The sequence below is a fragment of the Alosa sapidissima genome, chromosome 3 (assembly GCF_018492685.1).
Source record: "Alosa sapidissima isolate fAloSap1 chromosome 3, fAloSap1.pri, whole genome shotgun sequence".
NCBI classification, from domain to species: Eukaryota; Metazoa; Chordata; class Actinopteri; order Clupeiformes; family Clupeidae; genus Alosa; species Alosa sapidissima.
This window is the reverse complement of record NC_055959.1, coordinates 27003244-27024262: the sequence shown is the minus strand read 5'-3', so window position 1 is coordinate 27024262 and position 21019 is coordinate 27003244. Positions and strand designations below refer to the sequence as shown.

Below are 21019 nucleotides of genomic sequence, written 5' to 3'. Positions count from 1 at the left end.
GGCGTGCTAGCGCCATCTGCTGTGTCGTTTGATACATGGGTGTCGGTTTGCATTCCCAGTTATTAATAACATTGAGCCCATTTGGGTACTGTGCGATCAACAATATCTTGTGACCGACTGAGGGTTTCCAAGGGGCATTCGGACGAGTCTGTCACTGGATAAAGCCAAACGGAAGTAAATTTGGAATACTTGATATTTGCATTCCATTCGCCTATTTCTACACAGTCTTAATCTTTACAGATAGTGCATGTTCGGCCAGTGTTCATGTTACGTTATAGGCCGCATGTAACATCAAATAGTTTTTCCTAAATACGTTCTTGGGGTAAATGGGTGTTAAAAACAACGACCGTGCTACAGGTAACGGTAGGTTAGGTGCTTTTAGCGGCAGTGTTTCGTGAAGCACCCTATGTCCCTTGTAATATCTGTGTTGCAGGCTCAAGGAACCAAGGTCTCGGGGGTTTAATGGCACGGCAGACGTTCACCTTCACTTCTGCCTCCCTCCGCTCTCTCAGACTGGAACAGGAGATGCAGGATTGGGAGGAGGCGCGGCGGGAGCTGGCCCACAGGCGAGCCATGTCTCGGAGGCCACTGCCACCTGCTCGCAGTACCAGACCCCAACCTCGAACCGGCAAGATTCAGGAGGTCAGGGCACCTCCACCGCAGATCCGCTGTAGAGACCCAGCAGTCCACAACACCTTCATGTGTGGAGACATGGCTGGTATCTATGCTGTCCTTAAAGAACCTGGCATGGTCAATGCACTGATGGAGACTGTACAGGAGGAGATGGTGTGGGCACCAGAAATGGGTAGGGACTAGAATTCTATTAAAATTAAATGATGACAGCTGGATTTGGATGCTAAAATTAAATTGGTGTCTTTGCAGTTGAATGCATAGGCCTACATGCAGACATGTTTTCACATGTAACACAATACAATTGAGTTAAGATGTTATTTTAATCCATAGTTGTACCAGGTAACTCACCAGTACAGGCCTACATTGAATATTACTTGTGGGGTTGATCTGCAGTGTTTTGATGTTGAGGCTATTTCATACACTTGTTGAGTTTGATCAGTGTTAGGATACTCAAATGCTGTCTATTTTGTTACATAGCAGCTGGAGGTTGTTAAAGGCAAAATTGGTCAAACTGTAGTCGTGTGTATTTTTTGATAGGTATGTGGACCCTCTCCACCAAGACCAAACAGACATCTGCACTGCGGCTGGCAGCCAGCAGGGGGCACTCTGGCTGTGTGGAGGAGTTGCTGTTTCGCGGGGCCGAGGTGAACGAGGACCCTGGAGGTCGAACGGCCCTCCACGACGCCTGCTTGGGTGGTCATGCCAATTGTGTCCGTTTGCTTCTCAACCATGGAGCAGACCCTGATGTTCTGGCAGAGGACGGCAACGCTCCTCTTCACCTGTGCAACACTGCAGATACCTATCAGTGAGTTGTGGAGACAGACAGACAGAGAGAGAGAGAAAGAGACAGGAAGACTGATAGTGATGTGTGTTCTTTATGGTGTTAGGTCAAACACATCTGATACTAACTCAGTCGAGATATTCCGTATCCTTTGAATGCTATGATGCTTGAATGCTTGTATTGTTGGTTTCAAGTCTTTAGTTGTTGGTCCAATGTAATTTTTTTTTTTATTCTATGAAGCCTTTCTAGATTATCCACCACCCCATCCAGGTTTTTAAACTGATAGTTGTGAGTAATGCATCCTTAGAGCACAACCGCATGTATATGCATTTTGGACACCCCTCTATTGTTCTCATCCAGGTGTGCGGAGTTGTTGGTGAAAAGCGGCGCCGATGTGAACATCTCCCACCGCCAGAGCCGCCTCACCCCACTGCACATGGCGGCGCGGCGGGGCCTGGACGAGCACGTGGAGCTGCTGATCACCCATGATGCCGACGTGGCCGCCCAGAATCTGGAGGGCGAGACCCCGCTCAACGCCGCCTGCTGCGGGGCAGAGAGGGCATCGGAGGTCGGCCGGTACCTGCGCGTGGTCAAGAGGCTGCTGGAGGTAGGTGCCGACCCGAGAAAGGCCGGCAAGAAGCAGCACACGCCGCTACACAATGCCTGCGGCAACTGCAGCCCACGCATCGCCCACCATCTGCTCCAGCACGGGGCTCGCGCAGACGCCGCCAACTGCTTTGGTTATACGCCAATGGACTGCCTGCTGCAGGTGGGAGTGGGATATTGGCAGGTAGTGCTATATTTATGTGTATATATATTGTATATATGCTGAGTCTACACTTATTTAAAATATATATATATATATGCAGTAAATAACATCTCATTTCCAGATAAAGACAGGTCCAGGTGTTGATATTGCGATGCTAGGAAATCATACTTGTTCTCTCTGGCATAGGTGGTAGAGGATTACCCTGACCAGCATCCTGAGGATATTGCTCGCAGCCTTTTTAACCATGGAGCTCAGCCACCATCACCAAGGGTGAGAAAAGGACGTAGCAAAATTCTGCTGTATTAACAGTCAAGAAACACTGTGCTTCGAGTTATTTCATGTATTTCATGTCATTGTGTTCACATTTACTATCCACTACAATAGTGCAACCTAATAATGACTGTTTTCCCCAAAGATGCTGAAGCTCTGTCTCCTGTCCCCGGCCACTTTGGAGGTGATGATCAACTCATACCATGTTGTCCCACCTTGTGAGGACTGGATAGACGAGGTTCCACAGGATCTCAAGATGGTCAGTGGGAAAAAATATTGTATGGAATCGAGAGAAAGGAATTTGTCTGTTGAACGGCTTGTAGTTCCCCATCTTAAGTTTCTAAATCTCTCTCTCTCTCTCTCTCTCTCTATCTATCTATCTATCTATCTCTCTCTCTCCCAGGCGAATCAAGCCTTGTTTGAATCTGTGCAGAGAATGACAGGACAGCCTCGGTCCTTACAGCACCTATGTCGCTGTTCTGTCCGGTCTTATTTGGGAGAAAAGTGTCACTCTGCTATAAACGACCTCAACATCCCCAGCTGTATGAAAGACTACCTATTACTATGCTTGGAAGGAGAGATTAGATAGGTTTAGTAAAACAGATTCTCACTAAAAATAAGAGAATGAACATGTGAACGTGGTGATGTATCTCCTACTTTAAAGTGTGAACATAAATTAATTTTGTTAAGTAGATTATAAACACCTTAGAAAAGTTTTTAAAAACCTATATTTAAAGATGTACGATTGTAAAATATCAGTCTTTCCATTCTACACTGTTGTTCCTTCAAGTCAGGTGTGCTGTAGAATTTCGAAGAATCCAATGCATGTGTTTACAGGCTCATGAAATAGGCTAGAGTAGAATGTTTGAATGCATCAATGACACAGCTTCTTAATTTAGAACAGTTTTATAGATTTACAACTTTTTAAACCTGTTTTTAGTAGGCAAACAACGATTCTGTTTGCCACAATAGTCTACCTACAGTCACAATTGTTTCACCTGCAACAACTAGTGACAAATCTGAAGATGAGGACTCTCAAAACTTTGGCAGCACCCTTTCCCTTGTTGAACAACTGAATAAAATCTCCTTTCCCAATTTGTGAATAATGTCATAACTTGCCTTTCTTTTGTGCTCAGTTCAACTCATTGGAGTTCACTCCAATGCTTAATCTGTGTAACATTTTGCATCAGTAACCATATCAGTAACCATAATATAAGTAGGTATGCCTTGGCATTTTGTTTTGACCTTTGGTGTGCCTTAGCCCTAATATTTATGAGCTATTATATGTTATATGCATATTGGGTTGTTATTACAATATCAAACAACTACATCTATGCCTTTGAAGTTGTAAACATGTGGGTTGTGCTGCACCTAAAATGTGCGTGCGCAGCCATCACTGTAGCGCTCGTGACGTCATCCGTCAGTATCATCTGTTTTGTGGACAAAGTAGCTTGACAGAAAGTCCACAAGCTAACTTATGAGCTATCAACCATGAACTGAGCAACATTTCGGTGAGTCGTTTTTTCTTAATATATTTTACGTGGTAAATATGTTTGTTTGTTTTTTACTTGTCAAGAAAAACAAAGGTGTCTAGGAAAACAAAGGTCGTCGTTGTCAGCTGAGTTAGCTTGTTAGCCTCGGATTATTAGCAAGTTGGCTAATATATAGCTAGTCGCTCAGCAAACTTGCTGTCTTGTTTCACAATATACGTTTCCCTTTCCGCTTGATGCTTGTGAGAAGGTTGACGAGCATTTGAAGCTTGACGGTGCATTTTACACGGACATGCCTGTTCATGGTTTTGCAATAAGATGCATTCTCTGGTTGTGGTGGTGACTTCTTTTATTTAACATAGAAGCTAGATAGCTGGCATTAGCTGTCTTAAATATAGATTGTTTACGTGTCGTGCTTGAGGATTCCGTTTTCTAATGTTAGCATGTAAGTAAGCGCTACCTAAACCATCGACTTTGTGTGTGGGATTAATGGCTTGTCCGAGTTGCATGTTTATCTTGGGTCATCAGGTCAGTGCTCTTGCCTTTACCACAAGTTAAACTCTATGGCAAAAACACTAAAGGCAGAGACGGTTGATAAAGTAACTTAAGAATTTTGTTAAAAGGCGTGACGCATGGTATGGTCACCTGACCATATATCAAAAGTTCTAATAGACTATAAAACCCTTGCTGCCTTTTGTCCCCTTTTAAGTCCACATCCTTTGCTCTTTGTTTTTCTAGGAGAGTACTGAGGGGAAAGTATGGCGGTGTGTGCGCTGACTGTGCTGGACGGAGTTGGGGAGGAGGCAACCGCTCTGGGCGGAGTGGTTCTCCTGGTGGTCACCATCATCCTAGCCTGGCTGTCCACCCATGTGGCTGACCGTGGAGACCACATTCTGGGCACCATTCTCACAGTGGGTGCCCATGCCTCCCTCATAGGCCTAGGAGGCCACGACGGCTATGTTGGGGGGCCCTCAAGCACGGACGTGGAAGACCAGCCAGACGCCAATTCCAACCCAGAGGAGAAGCCCGAAGAGGAGGAGAGCAGAGCCGAGGAGGGAGAGGAGGACGAGCTCCTGGACATCCAGAGGGTGAGAAGGAAGAAACGCAAAATCCAAAGGGAGAACAAGGGAAGCAGGCAACACCCGGAAGGAGGAGAGGATGAGGAGGAGTATGAAGAGGACGACAATGATTATGACGAGGAGGAGGAGGAAGAAGTCGATGACGAATCGGAAAACATCACAGTGCGCTTGAAGTATCTGAATGATACCGAAGAGGTGGCTGTGCTCAGGCCTCATGACACAGTTGGCCTGCTAAAGAGGTGAGAGTGAGTGGCCACTAGATATGTTCAGAGGGTATCACATGAATCTATAAGAAACAGTAATTAACCAGTAGCACTATTCATAAGGCATTAATAAAGGAAGTAAGAGCAGTCTTTTGCAGCCTTTGGCATTTTCCTTTGGTTAAACTAAGCAGTGTAAAGGAATGAGTGCCACTAAAATTCATGTCTGTCCTGCCAGATGAGCTTGATCTGACCACATCATCATGTCTCTTTCTGCTCTCTCCCTGCAGTAAGCACTTCTCTGGCCGTGAGCGTCAGATCAAGCTCATCTGGCAGGGCCAACTTCTGCAGGACCCACGCCGCACACTCGCCTCCCTCAACATCACGCACAATAGCGTGCTCCACTGCCACGTGTCCCAGGCGCCGGCCCAGCCCGAGGCCCCCGGCGGCCCAGAGGAGGGCGCCCGGGCCAGGGGAGACTCGGGGCTGAGCGCCGGTCTCCGCTCGGCCGGCCTGACCCTGAGCTCCAGCAGCCTGGTGGTGCCTGTGTTTGTGGTGATGCTGGCCGTGGTGTGGTACTTCCGCATCCACTACCGGCAGCTCTTCACCGCACCTGCCACCATCTCCCTGGTGGGCGTCACGGTGTTCTTCAGCTTCTTCATTTTCGGGATGCACAGCCGGTGACGGGGAACATGGGTTTGAGAAGGGGGTTTTAGTTTGATGGACAAATGATGAGAAGGTGGAGAATGCTAAAAGAGTGGTGGGCTTTGGGCACAGCCCAAGGTTTGTTACGTAAGCCCTTTTCTATAAACCGGTACAGTATGCTTTCAAAACCATGCGCATACGCATTTTCGACTGTAAATCAAATCTGATTATACTGGAGGAAAGCAGCCTAACAAGGCCTGCTTTGTGTTTTTAAATCTCATCTCAGACCCTCACATGCTCAATCATTGTCTGCGTTGTGCTGCAGCATTTCCCAAATTTTGTCCTTTCTTTTTGTTTTGGTCTTTTGCTACTTGCAGTCTTTTCCTTTGAGGTCATCCACTGTTGTTTGTAAACAAGACACGTGACATTAAGCACAGCTTAGTTCTTCTCATGATTAATGTAGAAATGTTAACACACACAAACAAACACACACAACATAGTGCGGATGATTTTACACCACTAGTAGACGGGGCTATCACACTCTGCACTGATAGAGATATGCCCAGCAATTACACTGCATTACAAAAAACAACACACACCAGAAACACACAATCGCAAATTAAGTCACCTCACTGCAACTGCCAACCTATAGCTAAACTATACAAGTAGTTCTTTAGATGGGCTATCACTTCCGAGTATAGTGCAACATGCTGTACTGTGTTATAAGTAGACCACTCGACTATAGAGTCAGTGACTTACTTTCATCAGTGACAAAGACAGTGCGTGTGCTTGAAAAGGGTAAAAGAGTGTTGTGATTTTTAAGATGTCAGGAAAAACTGATTGAGTTGTAAGATTAGGAATAGTCTTTCCCCAGATGTTTCTTGTATGGTTCTTTTCCAACACATGGCTTTGTAGTCATACGTGTTTGAATATGAGCCCAAAAGCAGACACTTTTTATGAATAATTTAAACCAAGCCCTAATTTGTGCAATGATATCCCTACACACAAACATTACATCCGTGTGTATTAACTGCGTTACTCTGATTAAAAAAGATTATGTTTGGGAAGAATAGGCTCTTTCCATGGAACAGGAATAACTTGTAAATGGCGTCAGTGCACATTTCTACTGTGCCTTAGAGTGTCCCTGATCCCATGCCAGGTATCGTGCCAGGACTTTTGAATTGTGTGCTGTTTTACCACCTCCCTTCCAACCCCCTGTACCACTATCATCTCCATGTCTTTATGCCACATCACATGCAGTGGGTGCAGATCATTTTGCACAAATATTTTAATGGCAGGTGTCTTATTAACAGTGGGGAAAGGGTTGTAGTTTATCAGAAGGTACTGTAAATAATCATTAAGCAATGTTTTCTTTGACAGAATAAGTTGTTGCTACCTTTTTTGTTTTGCTATAATGGTTGCAGTTCTATTTACTAATATAGCCATTAATTACAAAGACACAGGCTCGTTGGGCTTTAATGTATGTATAAACCTATTGTATATAAGATATGTAAAGACATTTATGTGATAAAAACAAATGTTGACCCTGCAGAGATGTTGTAATATATATCTCGCAAAGTTACGTTTTGTCACAAGCATCTCATTTGTAAGACAAATTATTTCCATCCATCCAGCAAAGGCAATATCTGAGAAGTTGAATAGCTTTTCCATTCCATTTGTCATTATTGGTCCAGTGTAAGTGGATGTCATTGTCAAGAAGTCATTCAAAGGGTCAAATATTGCAATCAGTTTTCCTCACTGGCTTCCGTACTGAAAGACTGATTAAATGAGTTTCAACTGAATCTGGTGATTTTTGTTCACTTTCACAAACAACATTTATCCTGGGCATTACTCAAACAAACAATGCAATTATTATTCACCTTACCTACAGATGACCAGTCGTCACAGTCGTTAAGCTGGAACATGCCAATGGCAACAAACCTAGTGGCAGGCCAACTGTTCTCCAGCATTAAAATACTATAGCAGGTAAGACAATCACCTAGTTTTACCAAAGTCCTTTTAGGCAAATCCCTCCACTCGGCGGCCATATACCAACGTTTTATGGGCACTCATCGGGCACAGTCTTTGGGTCGAACTGCGCGTGCGCAAGGCTTCACGACACCAATCTTGCTCCAGCGGCGAGATCACAACACATGATTGGCACGATGTCTTCACAACACACCATATGATTGGCTCAATGTATTCACATCACACCACATGATTGGCTCAATGTATAATGTCGACGTTTTGCCGAGGAAGGGGTGGGATATGTGTAGACAACGGCCATATTGGCGTGACAAACTAGCCCCATGCATTTCTATGGAGTATTTTTTGAGTGCTGTGTCTCCACATTAGAAAGTCTCTGGTTTTACATACTGGTTGAGTAAGACAACTACAACTAGTAGACGAACGGGGAAAAAACATCAGTTCCTGAGTCACTTTTTTGTTTATTCTTGACCAGAATGGCCCACCTTAAAAAGATAAAAGGGAAAAATGGCAAGCTACTGAATATTTTCATAAATATATACACAACAATATGCATGGGCAAACACAGCACACATGCATGTGTTATGAAAAAATAATTCTGTTTTTGTTTAGATTTTTCCTTCAATATTTACATGTTTCATTGCCAGCAGTGTTACAGGTGCAGTAGCACTGGTGCAGAATGCATCACTCATACACACAATGGCATACACAGAGGGGAGAGACACTCAAACAGCCCAACCTTTTCAGACATGTCTCCAAAAACCTTAAAATATATAATATTCTTGGGATTACAGTCGAGTAACCACAATTTCCATCACTTTCACCAAATAGGACATTAAAATGAAGTTTGAATTGTATACATGTCAAGTGCATATGTTGGACAACATACAAACATGGACAACATATACAAAATTTAGATATTAATTTAGAGATAACAATATAATAGGATGCACAAACAAACAAAACAAAAAAACAATGCATTGCTTGAAAATCCCGTGCAACAATAAATACAGATGCAGAGTTCCTGAAGCCAATGACACTAAGCAGCTCTTTGTCTCCAGCAACTCAGAGGAGTCAGTGTGGCACAATGCAGCAGAAAGCACGAGGTGGCAGACTATGAGACAGGACTATGCAAACCAGCAGAGTAAAATGCATGAAGAGGGACTGACTGACAACAGGGACATGATTTATCAGTGAAACAAGTAAGGATGGCCAGTAATTTGAACACAGCATAGTCATAGTGATTGCACAGCTTAGTTCTTCTCATGATCCATGTAGTAATGTTAACAAACAAACACACGCGGCACAGAGCATAGGACTTTACACCACCAGTTGACTGGGGGCCATCACACACACTGCGTTGAATATGCCCAGCAATTACACCACATACCAAAAAGCAACACACACCAGAACCAAAGGACCAAAACTTACGAACATACAATCCGCACCTCACACACACACACACACACAAATGAAAAAGTTAAAATGAGTAAAATCAAATGCACATGATCAACTAGTCTGAAGCAGAATCTGTCGCAGAGTCTATTCGGTATACCTACAAGACAGCCCATCAACTGATCTGTGGGTTGGACTGGATGAATCTCTACTTCAGGATTGCCAAACCACTGATCCCTAAGCTGAGCTACTGATAACGTGCATCCAATTTCAATTACAAAGGCATCTTTGTGTCAATGTGGGAAACAAAGAGACGAGCAAAACAGGCTGTGAGGATCAGGAGTGCAATATAGGGTATCTGTCTCAGTTCAGGTCGTCGTAGATACTAGGGGCCAAAGGTGCAGGAAGTTTGGGCTTCTTCTTTCGGCCGGGGAGGCCAAGTGCACTCTGGGAACTGCTACTGCATCCTACTCCTCCGCTCCCACTCCCTCCTCGGTCCTCCCTCTCCCCTCTGTCCACCCCCACAGCGGTCAGGGACAGAGAGCTCGGCTTCTTCTTCTTCTTTGTCCTTTTTGGGTCTGAGTTTGTAGTACCTGGGCGAGACAGACCAAGAGAAAGGGAAATCACAGAGGGGTGAAAATAAGTGCTGTAACATGTACTGTATATTCAATGCAAAAATGAACAGATTTTGGACTATGAAATCTTTCATGACGTACTTTGGAGTAGGAGCTAAACCAGTCTCTATAAGGAGGATACTATGTTCTGATATGTAAAGTAAAGCACTACAAATAAGACTTTTATAAGAAGTTTAAAAGAGAGAGTTCCTGACAGTAGCCACTAAAACTGAACTCACTAGCTTTGGATGAGGCGGAGTCTGAGGGGGAGATGTCCGAGGAGCCGTCCCAGTGAAGGCGACTCATGAGCATCTGTCCATCAGAGACATCGTAGCCGTCGCTCTCCATCACCAGTTCTGGCTCAGGGAGCGTGGACCTGCCGGACACAACCACACAAGCTACTCCACCATCCACCGACTTTAACGACTTCAATAACTGAGTCATACTTGGGATGGTCAGTAAGAGTAAAAGGTACATTACCTGGACAGATATACCTCACATAAAAAAAAACATCCTTTTGATATCTAAATGTGATCATTTGGGCTAAGCAGGATTGTTTTTTTTCTGGACTGTTAGTCGATAAGCTAGTAAAAGCAAAATGGGAAACGGTTGATATGTTCAGCCTTTTGAAAATGGTGGAGACTACTCGGTCACCATTCTTTCTATCCTTTCTTATTAGGACCCTAAACAGCACTAAGTCAACACAAGAGTAAACTGTAAAGGATAACCAATTCGTTCCAAAAGCATGTCAGCTGTTATAATCAGGTGTTCTGTCATCTACATTTACAATTATGTCATTTAAAAAAGGAGTATAAAATGCAGGAGTGAACTTTGCCTCATTCATTCACCCCACTACATAGCTATCAAGTCCTTAAGCATCGTCATATTGGAATAAGTGTCTGTAGACAACTGTAGACAGTTTAAAGCTTTATCAACAACTACTGCCAGACCAGCAAACACAGCGAGATGCTTTTCTTTTAGTGGTCTGACGTAAGGTGCCACACTTTCAATAGGACCTGAGAAAGCAAAGATGAGCTGTACTCTGTAGGTACTCTGTGCTGATGATGATGATTTTCACAGCAACACTGTGACACAAAGCAATGGGTGCACGGTCACAAGGGGGGGGGGGGGGGGGGTTAAGTTACAGGTTTAGGTAAGGATGGGTTGAGGTGGGGCGGGGTGGGGTAGGGGGCAGAAACTCACGCGGACGGCCCAAGGAGGAACACCCTGACGGCCCTCCTCTGTTCGTCCGTGTGCTGGGGACACCGGTGGGACCTGGCAGGACACAACGTGGCATTACGCACAGCTCGGGCTGGCCACAGCAGAGACACTCCAATGGCAGCAAGAGAATGGGGCACTGCCAGCGTCCAATCACACGTGAGAGCAGGGCAGAGGGGTGAGCGGGCAGTCAGAGGTCAGAGGTTAGAGGTGAGATGGGTGGGCGCTGGCAGTGTCCTCGAGAGTCTCTGCCCATATGTGGCAAGTGTTGCCAGGTTACCACCTCCATATGCCCAATGCTTGTGTTGTCAGTCCAATCAGAACACTCAGTTTTAGCCAACTGTCTTTGGGAATGTTCAGTTAATGGCAAAATCCAGTCTTTTTTAGTAGTGAAATTTGTGGACAAAACAGAATGTTAACAGTTTCAAAACTTCAGTGACTTGACAATGGCACTGATTTGAATTGCAATTTAGATGAATAGAGTTGCCACTTGTGTACCAAAAGTAAGTCCCAAAATGGCATGGCCCTTTCCACCCATTGATGAAAAAGGCCATGCCTTCACACCAATATTATGGACAACAGCATGGCATGAACCCTATGTTGAAAACATCCTGTGCTTTTTCAAGAGTTCATAACGCAATACTACACACCATCATTTTAATATGAACAGAGTTAGTATGATACTAATCTTGTATGTTACTGGTTAACATGAAAAAGCTTTGATCTAACAGTGATCAAGAAGTTCAGCCAATTGCATTTAAATCACGCTACCATTAGCTTGATAAGTGCAGTGTGTACGCAGTGTGTACGCAGTGTATGGCCAACAACACGTGGAGAAAACAGGGCCTATGGTCCCTTTAATGCCAATAGGAAGTATGGATGCCCTAAGCAAGACTATTCTACACAAAGTTTCAAAAACAGTGGAATGTTCTATGATGTTTATTGACTAAATTTGCCATATCAATGTGGGGCAGTGGTAGTATAGTGGTTAAGGAGCTGGGCTAGCGAGCAGTAGCCTGAAAGTTGTCGGTTCAATTCCCGGCTTCCACCGTTGTGCCCTTGAGCAAGGCACTTAACCCTAAGTTGCTCCGGGGACAATGTGATCCCTTGTAATATAGCTGACATATGTAAGTCACTTTTGTCAAGAAGTGTCTGCTAAATGTAATGTAATAATAATGTAATAAATAATAATAATATCAGGTGTCCCAGAAATGCTACCTGAGCTCTTACCAAGACAAATGCTACCCGAGCTCTTACCAAGACAAATGTTCATGGTAAAAATGTAGAGAAGAGTTAGTAACTGAGTGGACGATGATGGTTCTTTTTCAGAAAAGAGAGTGTGGTGATAGACTATGGTAGACTAGACTAGACAGTTAAAATTCAACAGAGAGTTTAAGCCCTTACATATATTACATGTGTCTCACTCAGTCAGAGAAAAAAAACTGCTAGACATATTTAAAATTCAAGTGTACACATAAGAGTACTGGGTACCATTACAAGGACATTTCGTTTTTGGAGATAAGAGGGGGGAAACTCGCCCACATGGATTGCTATGGTGGCATCAGCCTTACCTGGTGCACATTTTCTTGGTGTGCTCTGATACAACCCCACATTGCTATGGAGACAGAATTACAATCATTAGAAATGGATGAATCAAACAAAACTCTCATCGCTCTCAAGCTTTCATCAAAAGAATTGTACAAATATGATAAGCTTGAATAAGTATGAGGGGAAAAAATGGTAATGGAGGATAAGAGAGGCAAGGATACCGTAGTCAGCAAAGATCTCAGTTCCTCCGGACCCAGAGTTTCATAACTGATGCCTGTGTTATAGTTATACTGCAAGGCAGCCAAGAACATGCAAGCACTTGAGTGTTACCAAGCAAGTCATGAAACATTAAAGACTCACCACCAAATGTATTCATGTATTCAATATTTTAATACAACACCTTGCTAATTTATCTGTAGATGGCTATTTTGAAACAAACACTAATCTTGTCTGCCTAGTCAAGAGATAAAAATCTGGATTTCCAAATGATTTTTTTTACCTTGTAGATGTCTGTGCTGACACTACTGCTGAACTCCCCTGTAAACAGACAAGAGTGGGCATTACTATTGCAGAGCCAGGCCATCAGTGGAGATGCTCAGGCCCACTGGGACTGCAGGCTGGATGGCCTGACTTTCCATTGCCTACTTCTTTTGACTTGTCAGATGTGGAAGACGAAAGAAATGAATGTGCACCACAGCGGCACTCGACTGCAGGAGACCAAAAAGAAACCGAAGGGAATCTCACAATGCTCATGACATAACTTATGGTTCTGCCGAGATTCGGTTCTTCCTTGGCTCCATGCCACACCCTCCACCCTGTCATCAAAATCGAGTCAGTGATTTTTGTGTAATCTTGCTGACAAACCTCCCTGAAAACATTGGTAATGCAGTGGTAATAGACCCTTTCAAGAGAGTTCCATTATCAGCATCATAGTTGGCCCCACAAGACTTCCGTTTTAACATTCCATATGTTATCTTAATGCAGAGGAAGTAGATTGGGACCCAAATAGAACGTTCAAGCATTGTTTTTGTTTTTATTGTTGAAAGGGTCTATAGGCACCATGAGACTACAGAAACCAGTCAGTGCAGTGCTGTCTGTGCTGCTCTTTCTGCCTCACTACACTTCCATCCTTCAAAGTATTTCTATCTGACTAATTTGATACGATGACTACACATCATCTGCCCCATCATAAAGCTGTTTATTATTTAGTGGACACCAAGTAATGGGATGGCAAATATGACAGGGATCAAAGGGCAAATAAGGGAACAGTCACACAAGTGTGGCTTGTTGATCAGATCATTTATTTTGTGAGGCTGGAGGGGAAATTGGTGTTCTATTTATTTTATTATTTTACAGAGCACGGCAGCATTGTTGTCTTATCACGGATGTTTATGCATGATGAAGTTGTCATATCACTGAAGTTTATGCATGATGAAATGGTCAGTACACAAGAATAACAGAAATAAAACATCGGACAACAAAATACTAAATAAACCAAAAGCACACACTGACAGTGGGTTGGCCTCTGCAAAGCAACAGCTCAGTGCAGAGATCGGGGAAGTCTGTAAGCAAGTCTTTGCCAATGTCACAAACATGATCTCATACCCAGTCCTTCCCACCATCCAAACCAGCAACACGTGTGACTATCAAAGTGCAGTAATGTAAACACTGTTGTTGTTTGATTTTTTTTGTTTTGTTGTAATGTCCATGATCCACGAAACAGCATTAAAAGAGCCATCATAAAGAAAGGCTGACATTCAGGGCAGCAGGTCACAGAGTGCTTTTGCCTGGTCTTTACCGAGTTGTGTCTTGCTCTGTGAGCTAAATAAAAGTGACAATGCACCCTGTTACTCCCACGATCCACTGGTGCTCTGCTAACAACCAGGGAGTGGGCCATCATCTTAAATACTACTGACCACTAGTTCTCTTTTGAGACAAAGCTTTGGCAAGGCTCTAGGAAGAGAAATGAGAAACGTTTGAAGGCAGTAATTGGCATTCTTCTCAAGGTGCCTTATAGTTTCTTTAGTTCTTTCCCACCCCCAAAGGCATTCAGAATTTTGTATTTTAATGATCACTGCCACCAACCAATTTCCCATAATTCTTTGCTCATGGTGCACGTTGGGAACAAAGAGTATGCCCTGCTTCCTTTCACAGAGGAAACGCATCATTATCCCCTAACAGCAAGCATGGGGGCTCCTGATCCACAACATGTCGCTTTGGGCCAAGCACTGCGGAAAACGAGAGTCAGACTTCCATAATACACACTGTGCATGCGCTTAGAGACACACACACACACACACACCAAAATAGGACCACAACATTATCCCAAACATGCACCCACCATCCACTACATCTACTGACACAGACACAGTGCCACTTAGAATGGAATGAATGGATTACACCAGCCTAAATATAAGGAACTCACACACACAAGTCTCTATACTGACCTACATTGACTATCCAGTCACTATCAGAGAGTTATAGAACTCTTGTTGGTTTGAAAGTAAAATCAGATTATCGATCCATATCTAAGCAATAATGCAACCATCAGTCAAAGGACTCACCATTTTTATGCTTTAAGGATTTTGATCTTCTGGGTGAATTGGGATTCTGGAGACAGAAGAAAATGCTTAAAAATGTCCAACCAATGTGACTTGTACACAGAATGTCACTGAGTTGAAGTGCATTACCACCGAAGTAGAAATGTATAAATGTTGTTAGTGTGTTGACAAGACACACATTCCAAAATTAAGATTTCCATAAAACATACCTTTTCTGATCTTCTCTTCTTAGCTGTGGAAGGATAGACGATTGGAATATTAGGAGTAATTATTATGAGGAAGAATGTGCAAGAGAGAGATATTGAGCTGTGTGTGAGTGTGTGTGTGTGTGTGTGTGTGTGTGTGTGCATAAAGTGGAATACTCTGATACCTTTTTTCTCTGAGCCATAAGACCAGTCATTGTCATTGATGTCATCATTATCTTCTTGGTCACTCTCTGACTTATTTAAATTGTTGCTACTGGCTATCCTGAAAGGTTAAAACACAAGGCATTCCTGTAGCACATATATGATAGATGACTGAAAATGTGCATTTCTGGAGAGTGCACTTGAAGCAGGCTTGTGCACAATTCAGAATTGAATTGAGAATGACTCCTAAATTCCAATTCAATTCTTGAATTTGAATTGAATTTGAATTAAGGTCAAAAACAGGATGTAGAATTACAATTCGAATTTGAAGGAAGTAGAATTTAAAGGAAGTAGAATTGAAATTCAATGAAATTCGAAGAAATTCATATACACAATTTAAGGGTAGTGTTTAACAATGAAGCTTCACAGTATATGTCAAATGATTGCATAAAAAAACACAATGTGTAACATAAAATTACATTTCCACACTGTAAAACAATAGTTTTACTTACTTAAAATGTTCTAGTAAGTAGAATTCAGGTTTTGTCTTTTGTTGAGATTACTTGCGTAAAATGAGTGTTACTTCATTTTGAGGTAGAAAAGTAAACAAATAAGTAAACTATACTTGAATTGCTGAAGTTTGTGCTACACTGTAAAATTAGTTTATAACCTTACTTAACCTGTTAGTTTTTAAAAGCATGCAAACTGATTGTCCTTGCAATTCCCATTCCAGATTTGTCTGTAATGTCAAGTTGTGCAAACAAACGTCACTTAGTGTAGTGCACTTACACAGAATTGCTATTTCTACTAACTTGGTCATTACAATTACAAGTAAAGTATACTGTATGTTTATTAAACACAATAGGTGTATTGAAGTTGTGCTAACTAATGTCACAGTTCAGCTAACTGATTATGACAAAAATGCATTTCCAGAATGCCACATACCTGGCCTATATATTGTTAAAGGGATCACATATTAATCTTTACTAAAATTCAATCTTAAGTTACAATAACAAAGTGACAGTGACACTAAAAGCTATATATGTTGTTTTGTAATTTATATTGATACATCACCCCATCAATGACTATCCAAAACAGACTAATCCTGTGAGTAGAACTAGTGCTGACAGTTATAGACAGACAGTGATCTGTAGCTGTAAACCATACATACAGGTATCCTGTCTCTGCTAAGCTACTGAGGCTAAATGTGAGCTTGATTAGGATTTTTATGGGTGATCACCTTGCAAACTTAATTGCTGCTAGAAATGGTGGTGTTAGTGGCTGTCCATGAAATGGCACTCTCCTCTCTGGTCAGCATATTAATATCAACCCCAATGCCTTCACAACATCATGGATACACTGAACTGCAGAAATCAGGCCTTTGAATGCAGTGGTAAAACAAAGTCCTGAGTCACTGTGGAAAGATGAGGGGGGTCCCTGAACCACTAGACAAACCCAAGTGTGTGCCACATATTGGTGATACATAATGAGATTTCCCTTCACTGTGCAGTACTTTCAGAGTGTAGTAAAACAATATACAAATGTAACTTGTTGCTGATGTTCTACCCACAGCATTAGAGTGTTTTGGATAGTCATCTACTTGATGGTGCGATGCATCCACATAAATTACACACCAACAGTATATATAGCCGTTAGTGTCACTGTCACTTATTTAAGATTGAATTTCAGTAAGGATTAATATGTGATATCTTTACAAATATGTGGGCCATGCAGGGCAGTGGCATTCTGGAAATGCATTGTGGGATATGTTACATCAGTTAGCACACCTTGTGTTTAATAAACACACAATATACTTTACTTGTAATGACCAAGTTAGGTTAAATAGGAATTCTCATTAGTGTAAGTGTACTACACAAAGTAAGCATTTGTTTGCACAACTTGGAATTCATATTCCAGATTAGCCTGTAATTTCAAGGCAATCGGTTTGCATGTTTTTTTTAAACTAAGGTTAACTAACAGGTTAAGTAAGGTTAACTAACTAACTAACTAACTAACTAACTAACTTCACAGTGTAGCAAAACTTAAGCAATTCAAGTATAGTTTACTTGATTAAATGATCATGTTCACTTTTCCACCTCAACATTAAATTACTCCTTTTAGCCAAGTAATCTCAAAAAGCAAAATCAACATAATCAACAAAAGACAAAAACTGAGTTATACTAACTAAGAATAGCTATTCGATTTTACAGTGCAAAGTAACTTTCCTAAAACTGAATGCATGCGACACATTCTTCCTGTTGTGTGACTGTGGAATTGCTTTGAATTGCCATGAATTTAATTCCACTTCCTGTCATTCCAATTCCAATTCAACTTCCTGTGGGGCGGAGCCAATTCAATTCAAATTCCAATTTGTGAATTGAATGGAGATCCATTCTAAAATTCGGAATTTTGCATAAGCCTGACTTGAAGACATCACTACACATACAGAGGGTGTGCATTCACATTCACGTGCATGTGCACGCACGCACGCTTAATCATCCTTCGCTTTAACAGCAGCTTCAAGTGTCTCATTCAATTCAGGCAAGCAAATTGTTCTGACACATTGATCGTTCAAGCAAGGTCGGATGCACTTTATAGTTTCACCAATCCAGAGAGGATGATGACAGAGCTCTGTAGAGTGGTTCAGTTCGTCACAGAAGCATTTCCATCAGCTGTGACCATCAGCTGAACACTGTTTTGACGAAAGCAAAAATGGAATTAAACACACACACATACACTCTATTTTTATGTACCTGCGGTTAGCAATGCGACTGCTATTCCTCCCCATTCCCATGCACTTCTCAAGATGTGGAGCAAATCGTGATGCAGCAATGCTTCGGTTGCAGTTAGGACAGACGCACTCCTTGTTCTTCCACTGGTTGAACACCTGGCCAAAGATGTCCACCCCTGGCTGGTCCACAATTTCTAGACCGAGGGACAAATCTTCAGAAAAATATTTTGGCCAAGAAGATTTTAAGTTTTTGACAATTTCACATGCTTGAGACAACCGTCCTTGTAACACTCACCAAACTCCTTCATGCTTTCTTGATCAGTGTCATCCAGAAAGAAATACCCTTGTTTCACGGACCGGTGCACATCAAAGCATAGCCCCAAGCAGGCATCCTCAACAAGGTCTGAGTATATGTCCTGAGCCAAGGCCTGTCAGAGAACCAGAAACAAATGAACAACTTAAGGTCAGTTTCATAAGATTTACCCAGACAACATGCTTTAATGTGTATTCAAGATTTCATACCTCCAGCTTGGTATTGTCTAGGCCTGACAGAGACATATCCTCCATTTTCATTTGAAAAACTAGATGGAGGTAGACAGTTGTCAGATCTACATGACAGGTGGCATGGCTACAGGTCACTGAGGGTAGAAAAATTAACATGACGTCATGTCTCTAATTAACACAATCTGTTATTTCAAGCAGTCCCATGCACTGTCAGAAATGTGTTAGAAATGTGACGTGTTACTGTGTAAACAAACTAGAAGTTGAATGATAACCATCATTTTAGCTGACATTAAACATAAAAGTACTACATTTAAGTTCAGTTAACCAACACATAAAACACTGCAAATTCAAGCCAGATTGTCGAGTTAGTACATTAATGTTCGTTCATAACTTTAGCTTGCGAGTTCGGTTTCATGGATGGTTATCACTTGCCTCAAATGAATGTGGTGACTCGTAAGAAACGTTTAAAATTAGTCGAACAGCATACTTTTGTGATCAATACCTTAAAATTATGACAAACCTGACTTATGTCAATGCCACCAAAGCCCGTCTACTCATTAGACATTCTCTGATGCAACCAACACTACTATCCAGTTAAGTCAAACATCATTGTAAACAGACACGCTGACAGGCGTAAACAGGCACGTTTGTTATTAGTGAGAACTATGGCGAACCGAGCTAGTTAAGCTATCACTGAAGAACGAAAGGCTAATGAAAATCATGCTAGAGATAGCTAACGTTACAAAATTAACTTTTGTTTCCGATCTTGTTATTTCAGCGAAAGAGAACGGAAGTCCTTCATAGGTTCAGTGCGGTATCGAACAAGGATGTGGTGGTTTGTGGTGGTTGGTCAAACAATAGAGATTAAAGAATATGTAAGTTCCCTAGGTTAACTTAGCTATTTAGCTATAACTAGCCAGCAAGCTAACACTCAGCTAGCTAGCTTCTAGGTTAGTTTGCTCTACACCAAGAGGTGGCGTGACCAGACACAGGCTATTATGGAAATGTTACAATGTATCGAGATGTTATCTACGTGACCAGTTTGGACAGGACACATAACTAATTCTATGAAAAATGATATTTTAACATTTTGAATTTAACTATGGCTATTAATCCAGGTGTAACGTTACTTACAGCGTGAATTGTGGGTCAGTGTAGACTATGTACATCATACTGATTTTTTCTCGCATCCTCTTGGTGTGGCTCAAGCCGAATGACAAGACAGCATTTTAAACTTCTCCATATACCAGTCGCAGAGTGATGTGAGGATAGTCTCTGCGTGAATGACCTTAAACCCGATCAAATATGACAGCTACGAAATGGATACGCCATATTATTCTGAGTTAAGGCGTCACTAATCAATCATAAACACAAACGTGTCAGACAGTAAGGAAGAACGCGACCAATGTACGTCGAGCGATGACATATCTGTGACCAGAAATATTTTGTCTACTGGCAAACGTCACCTACTTAGAAATTGCACCTAAAAGCAAAAACACACTGTCTTACCGTAGGCCTAGGTGATCATAGGAAGAAGATAATCATGGGATCATTTTTCAGTTTTGTGTGAGGCCAATATATAAATGAATCAATTCACTCTATCCTTCCATCATTCGGTTATTTAATATTTCTCCTTCAACGTATATATTGATGAACTTACAAAAAATAAAAATAATGAGCCTAAAACGCAAATTCTGCCATAAACTTTCCCACTTAAGATACAATTTGCTTACCATATGGGTGTTGTCCTGTAGCATAGGCAGGAGTTGCTCAAACCACTTTGTAGTATTCATTATCGTGCTTTTAAAGATTGTGTGTGTGTGTGTGTAAATAATGCAATGCATGCAAACTCACTGTCAAAGACAAAATTTATTTTCCCAAATGGTAAATCGCGGGGACATAACACCTCCTGCTATACAAAACATCCAAATGTTTCAAATCAGCCGTACAAATCTGTAAAGCCATTTTGTCCTCTTAATTAAATTCTACAAATAAACAAACATGGGGAGATCTTTAAAAACTAAAAACATTAAATCAAAAGTGTTTCCTCCACTCCCCCTCAACGCAACAAACACACAGACTCGTTGGCCACAGCCAGTGCCTTTGGGCAGGCGTCACTAAATAAAAGGACAAATTAAACTATATTTACTCAAAATACAAAAAAGCAATATTTACAAATACCTTACAACAGCATTTAAACCAAACATCCTCTGTAAGATCAAGTAAGCCTGGTGACTTTGTTCCATCA

At 42.0% G+C, this 21019-nt stretch overlaps 3 protein-coding genes across 8 annotated transcripts; 2 read left to right on the top strand and 1 right to left on the bottom strand.

The window, feature by feature from the left end:
* Positions 1-35: 35 nt before the first annotated feature.
* asb16 (ankyrin repeat and SOCS box containing 16) lies at positions 36-3556 on the top strand. Of its 4 annotated transcripts, none has more exons than XM_042084884.1 (7): positions 36-174; positions 513-805; positions 1171-1438; positions 1775-2204; positions 2370-2453; positions 2599-2712; positions 2857-3556. In XM_042084884.1, exons 2-7 carry the CDS (start codon positions 526-528, stop codon positions 3040-3042), a joined length of 1362 nt encoding a protein of 453 aa, XP_041940818.1. In that variant the 5' UTR covers positions 36-174; positions 513-525; the 3' UTR covers positions 3043-3556. The 4 variants fall into 4 exon arrangements, with proteins under 4 accessions (XP_041940818.1, XP_041940817.1, XP_041940815.1 ...); XM_042084883.1 differs by having other exon boundaries at positions 434-805; positions 1775-2183; XM_042084881.1 differs by having other exon boundaries at positions 434-805.
* A 300-nt stretch (positions 3557-3856) lies between these two features.
* Positions 3857-7669, top strand: tmub2 (transmembrane and ubiquitin-like domain containing 2). Its single transcript, XM_042084906.1, has 3 exons — positions 3857-3964; positions 4682-5261; positions 5513-7669. Exons 2-3 carry the CDS (start codon positions 4702-4704, stop codon positions 5904-5906), a joined length of 954 nt encoding a protein of 317 aa, XP_041940840.1. The 5' UTR covers positions 3857-3964; positions 4682-4701; the 3' UTR covers positions 5907-7669.
* Positions 7670-8294: 625 nt separating this feature from the next.
* Positions 8295-20177, bottom strand: atxn7l3a (ataxin 7 like 3a). Of its 3 annotated transcripts, XM_042084898.1 has the most exons (13): positions 19906-20176; positions 18790-18905; positions 18563-18695; positions 18290-18461; positions 15560-15657; positions 15399-15421; positions 15193-15238; positions 13128-13165; positions 12850-12918; positions 12652-12695; positions 11066-11137; positions 10102-10238; positions 8295-9841 (listed from the first exon to the last, which is right to left on the bottom strand). In XM_042084898.1, the coding sequence occupies exons 2-13, from the start codon at positions 18838-18840 to the stop codon at positions 9612-9614; spliced, it is 1113 nt and encodes a 370-aa protein (XP_041940832.1). In that variant the 5' UTR covers positions 18841-18905; positions 19906-20176; the 3' UTR covers positions 8295-9611. The 3 variants fall into 3 exon arrangements, with proteins under 3 accessions (XP_041940832.1, XP_041940833.1, XP_041940834.1); XM_042084899.1 differs by lacking the exon at positions 11066-11137; XM_042084900.1 differs by lacking the exons at positions 8295-9841; positions 10102-10238; positions 11066-11137; ... (1 more) ...; positions 12850-12918; positions 13128-13165 and adding an exon at positions 13911-14856 and having other exon boundaries at positions 19906-20177.
* Positions 20178-21019: the final 842 nt, after the last annotated feature.

Excerpts from the sequence above, each read along its gene's own strand:
- atxn7l3a (XM_042084898.1), bottom strand. The coding sequence starts at position 18,840 with ATGAAAATGGAGGATATGTCTCTGTCAGGCCTAGACAATACCAAGCTG. Across the intron at positions 15,239-15,398 it reads AGAAGAGAAGATCAGAAAAG|AATCCCAATTCACCCAGAAG; the intron begins GTATGTTTTATG and ends TTCTGTCTCCAG. Across the intron at positions 11,138-12,651 it reads ACCAAGAAAATGTGCACCAG|GTCCCACCGGTGTCCCCAGC; the intron begins GTAAGGCTGATG and ends GTGTCCTGCCAG.
- asb16 (XM_042084881.1), top strand. The coding sequence starts at position 463 with ATGGCACGGCAGACGTTCACCTTCACTTCTGCCTCCCTCCGCTCTCTC. Across the intron at positions 2,205-2,369 it reads TGGGAGTGGGATATTGGCAG|GTGGTAGAGGATTACCCTGA; the intron begins GTAGTGCTATAT and ends TCTCTGGCATAG. Across the intron at positions 2,713-2,856 it reads TTCCACAGGATCTCAAGATG|GCGAATCAAGCCTTGTTTGA; the intron begins GTCAGTGGGAAA and ends TCTCTCTCCCAG.
- tmub2 (XM_042084906.1), top strand. The coding sequence starts at position 4,702 with ATGGCGGTGTGTGCGCTGACTGTGCTGGACGGAGTTGGGGAGGAGGCA. Across the intron at positions 5,262-5,512 it reads ACAGTTGGCCTGCTAAAGAG|TAAGCACTTCTCTGGCCGTG; the intron begins GTGAGAGTGAGT and ends CTCTCCCTGCAG.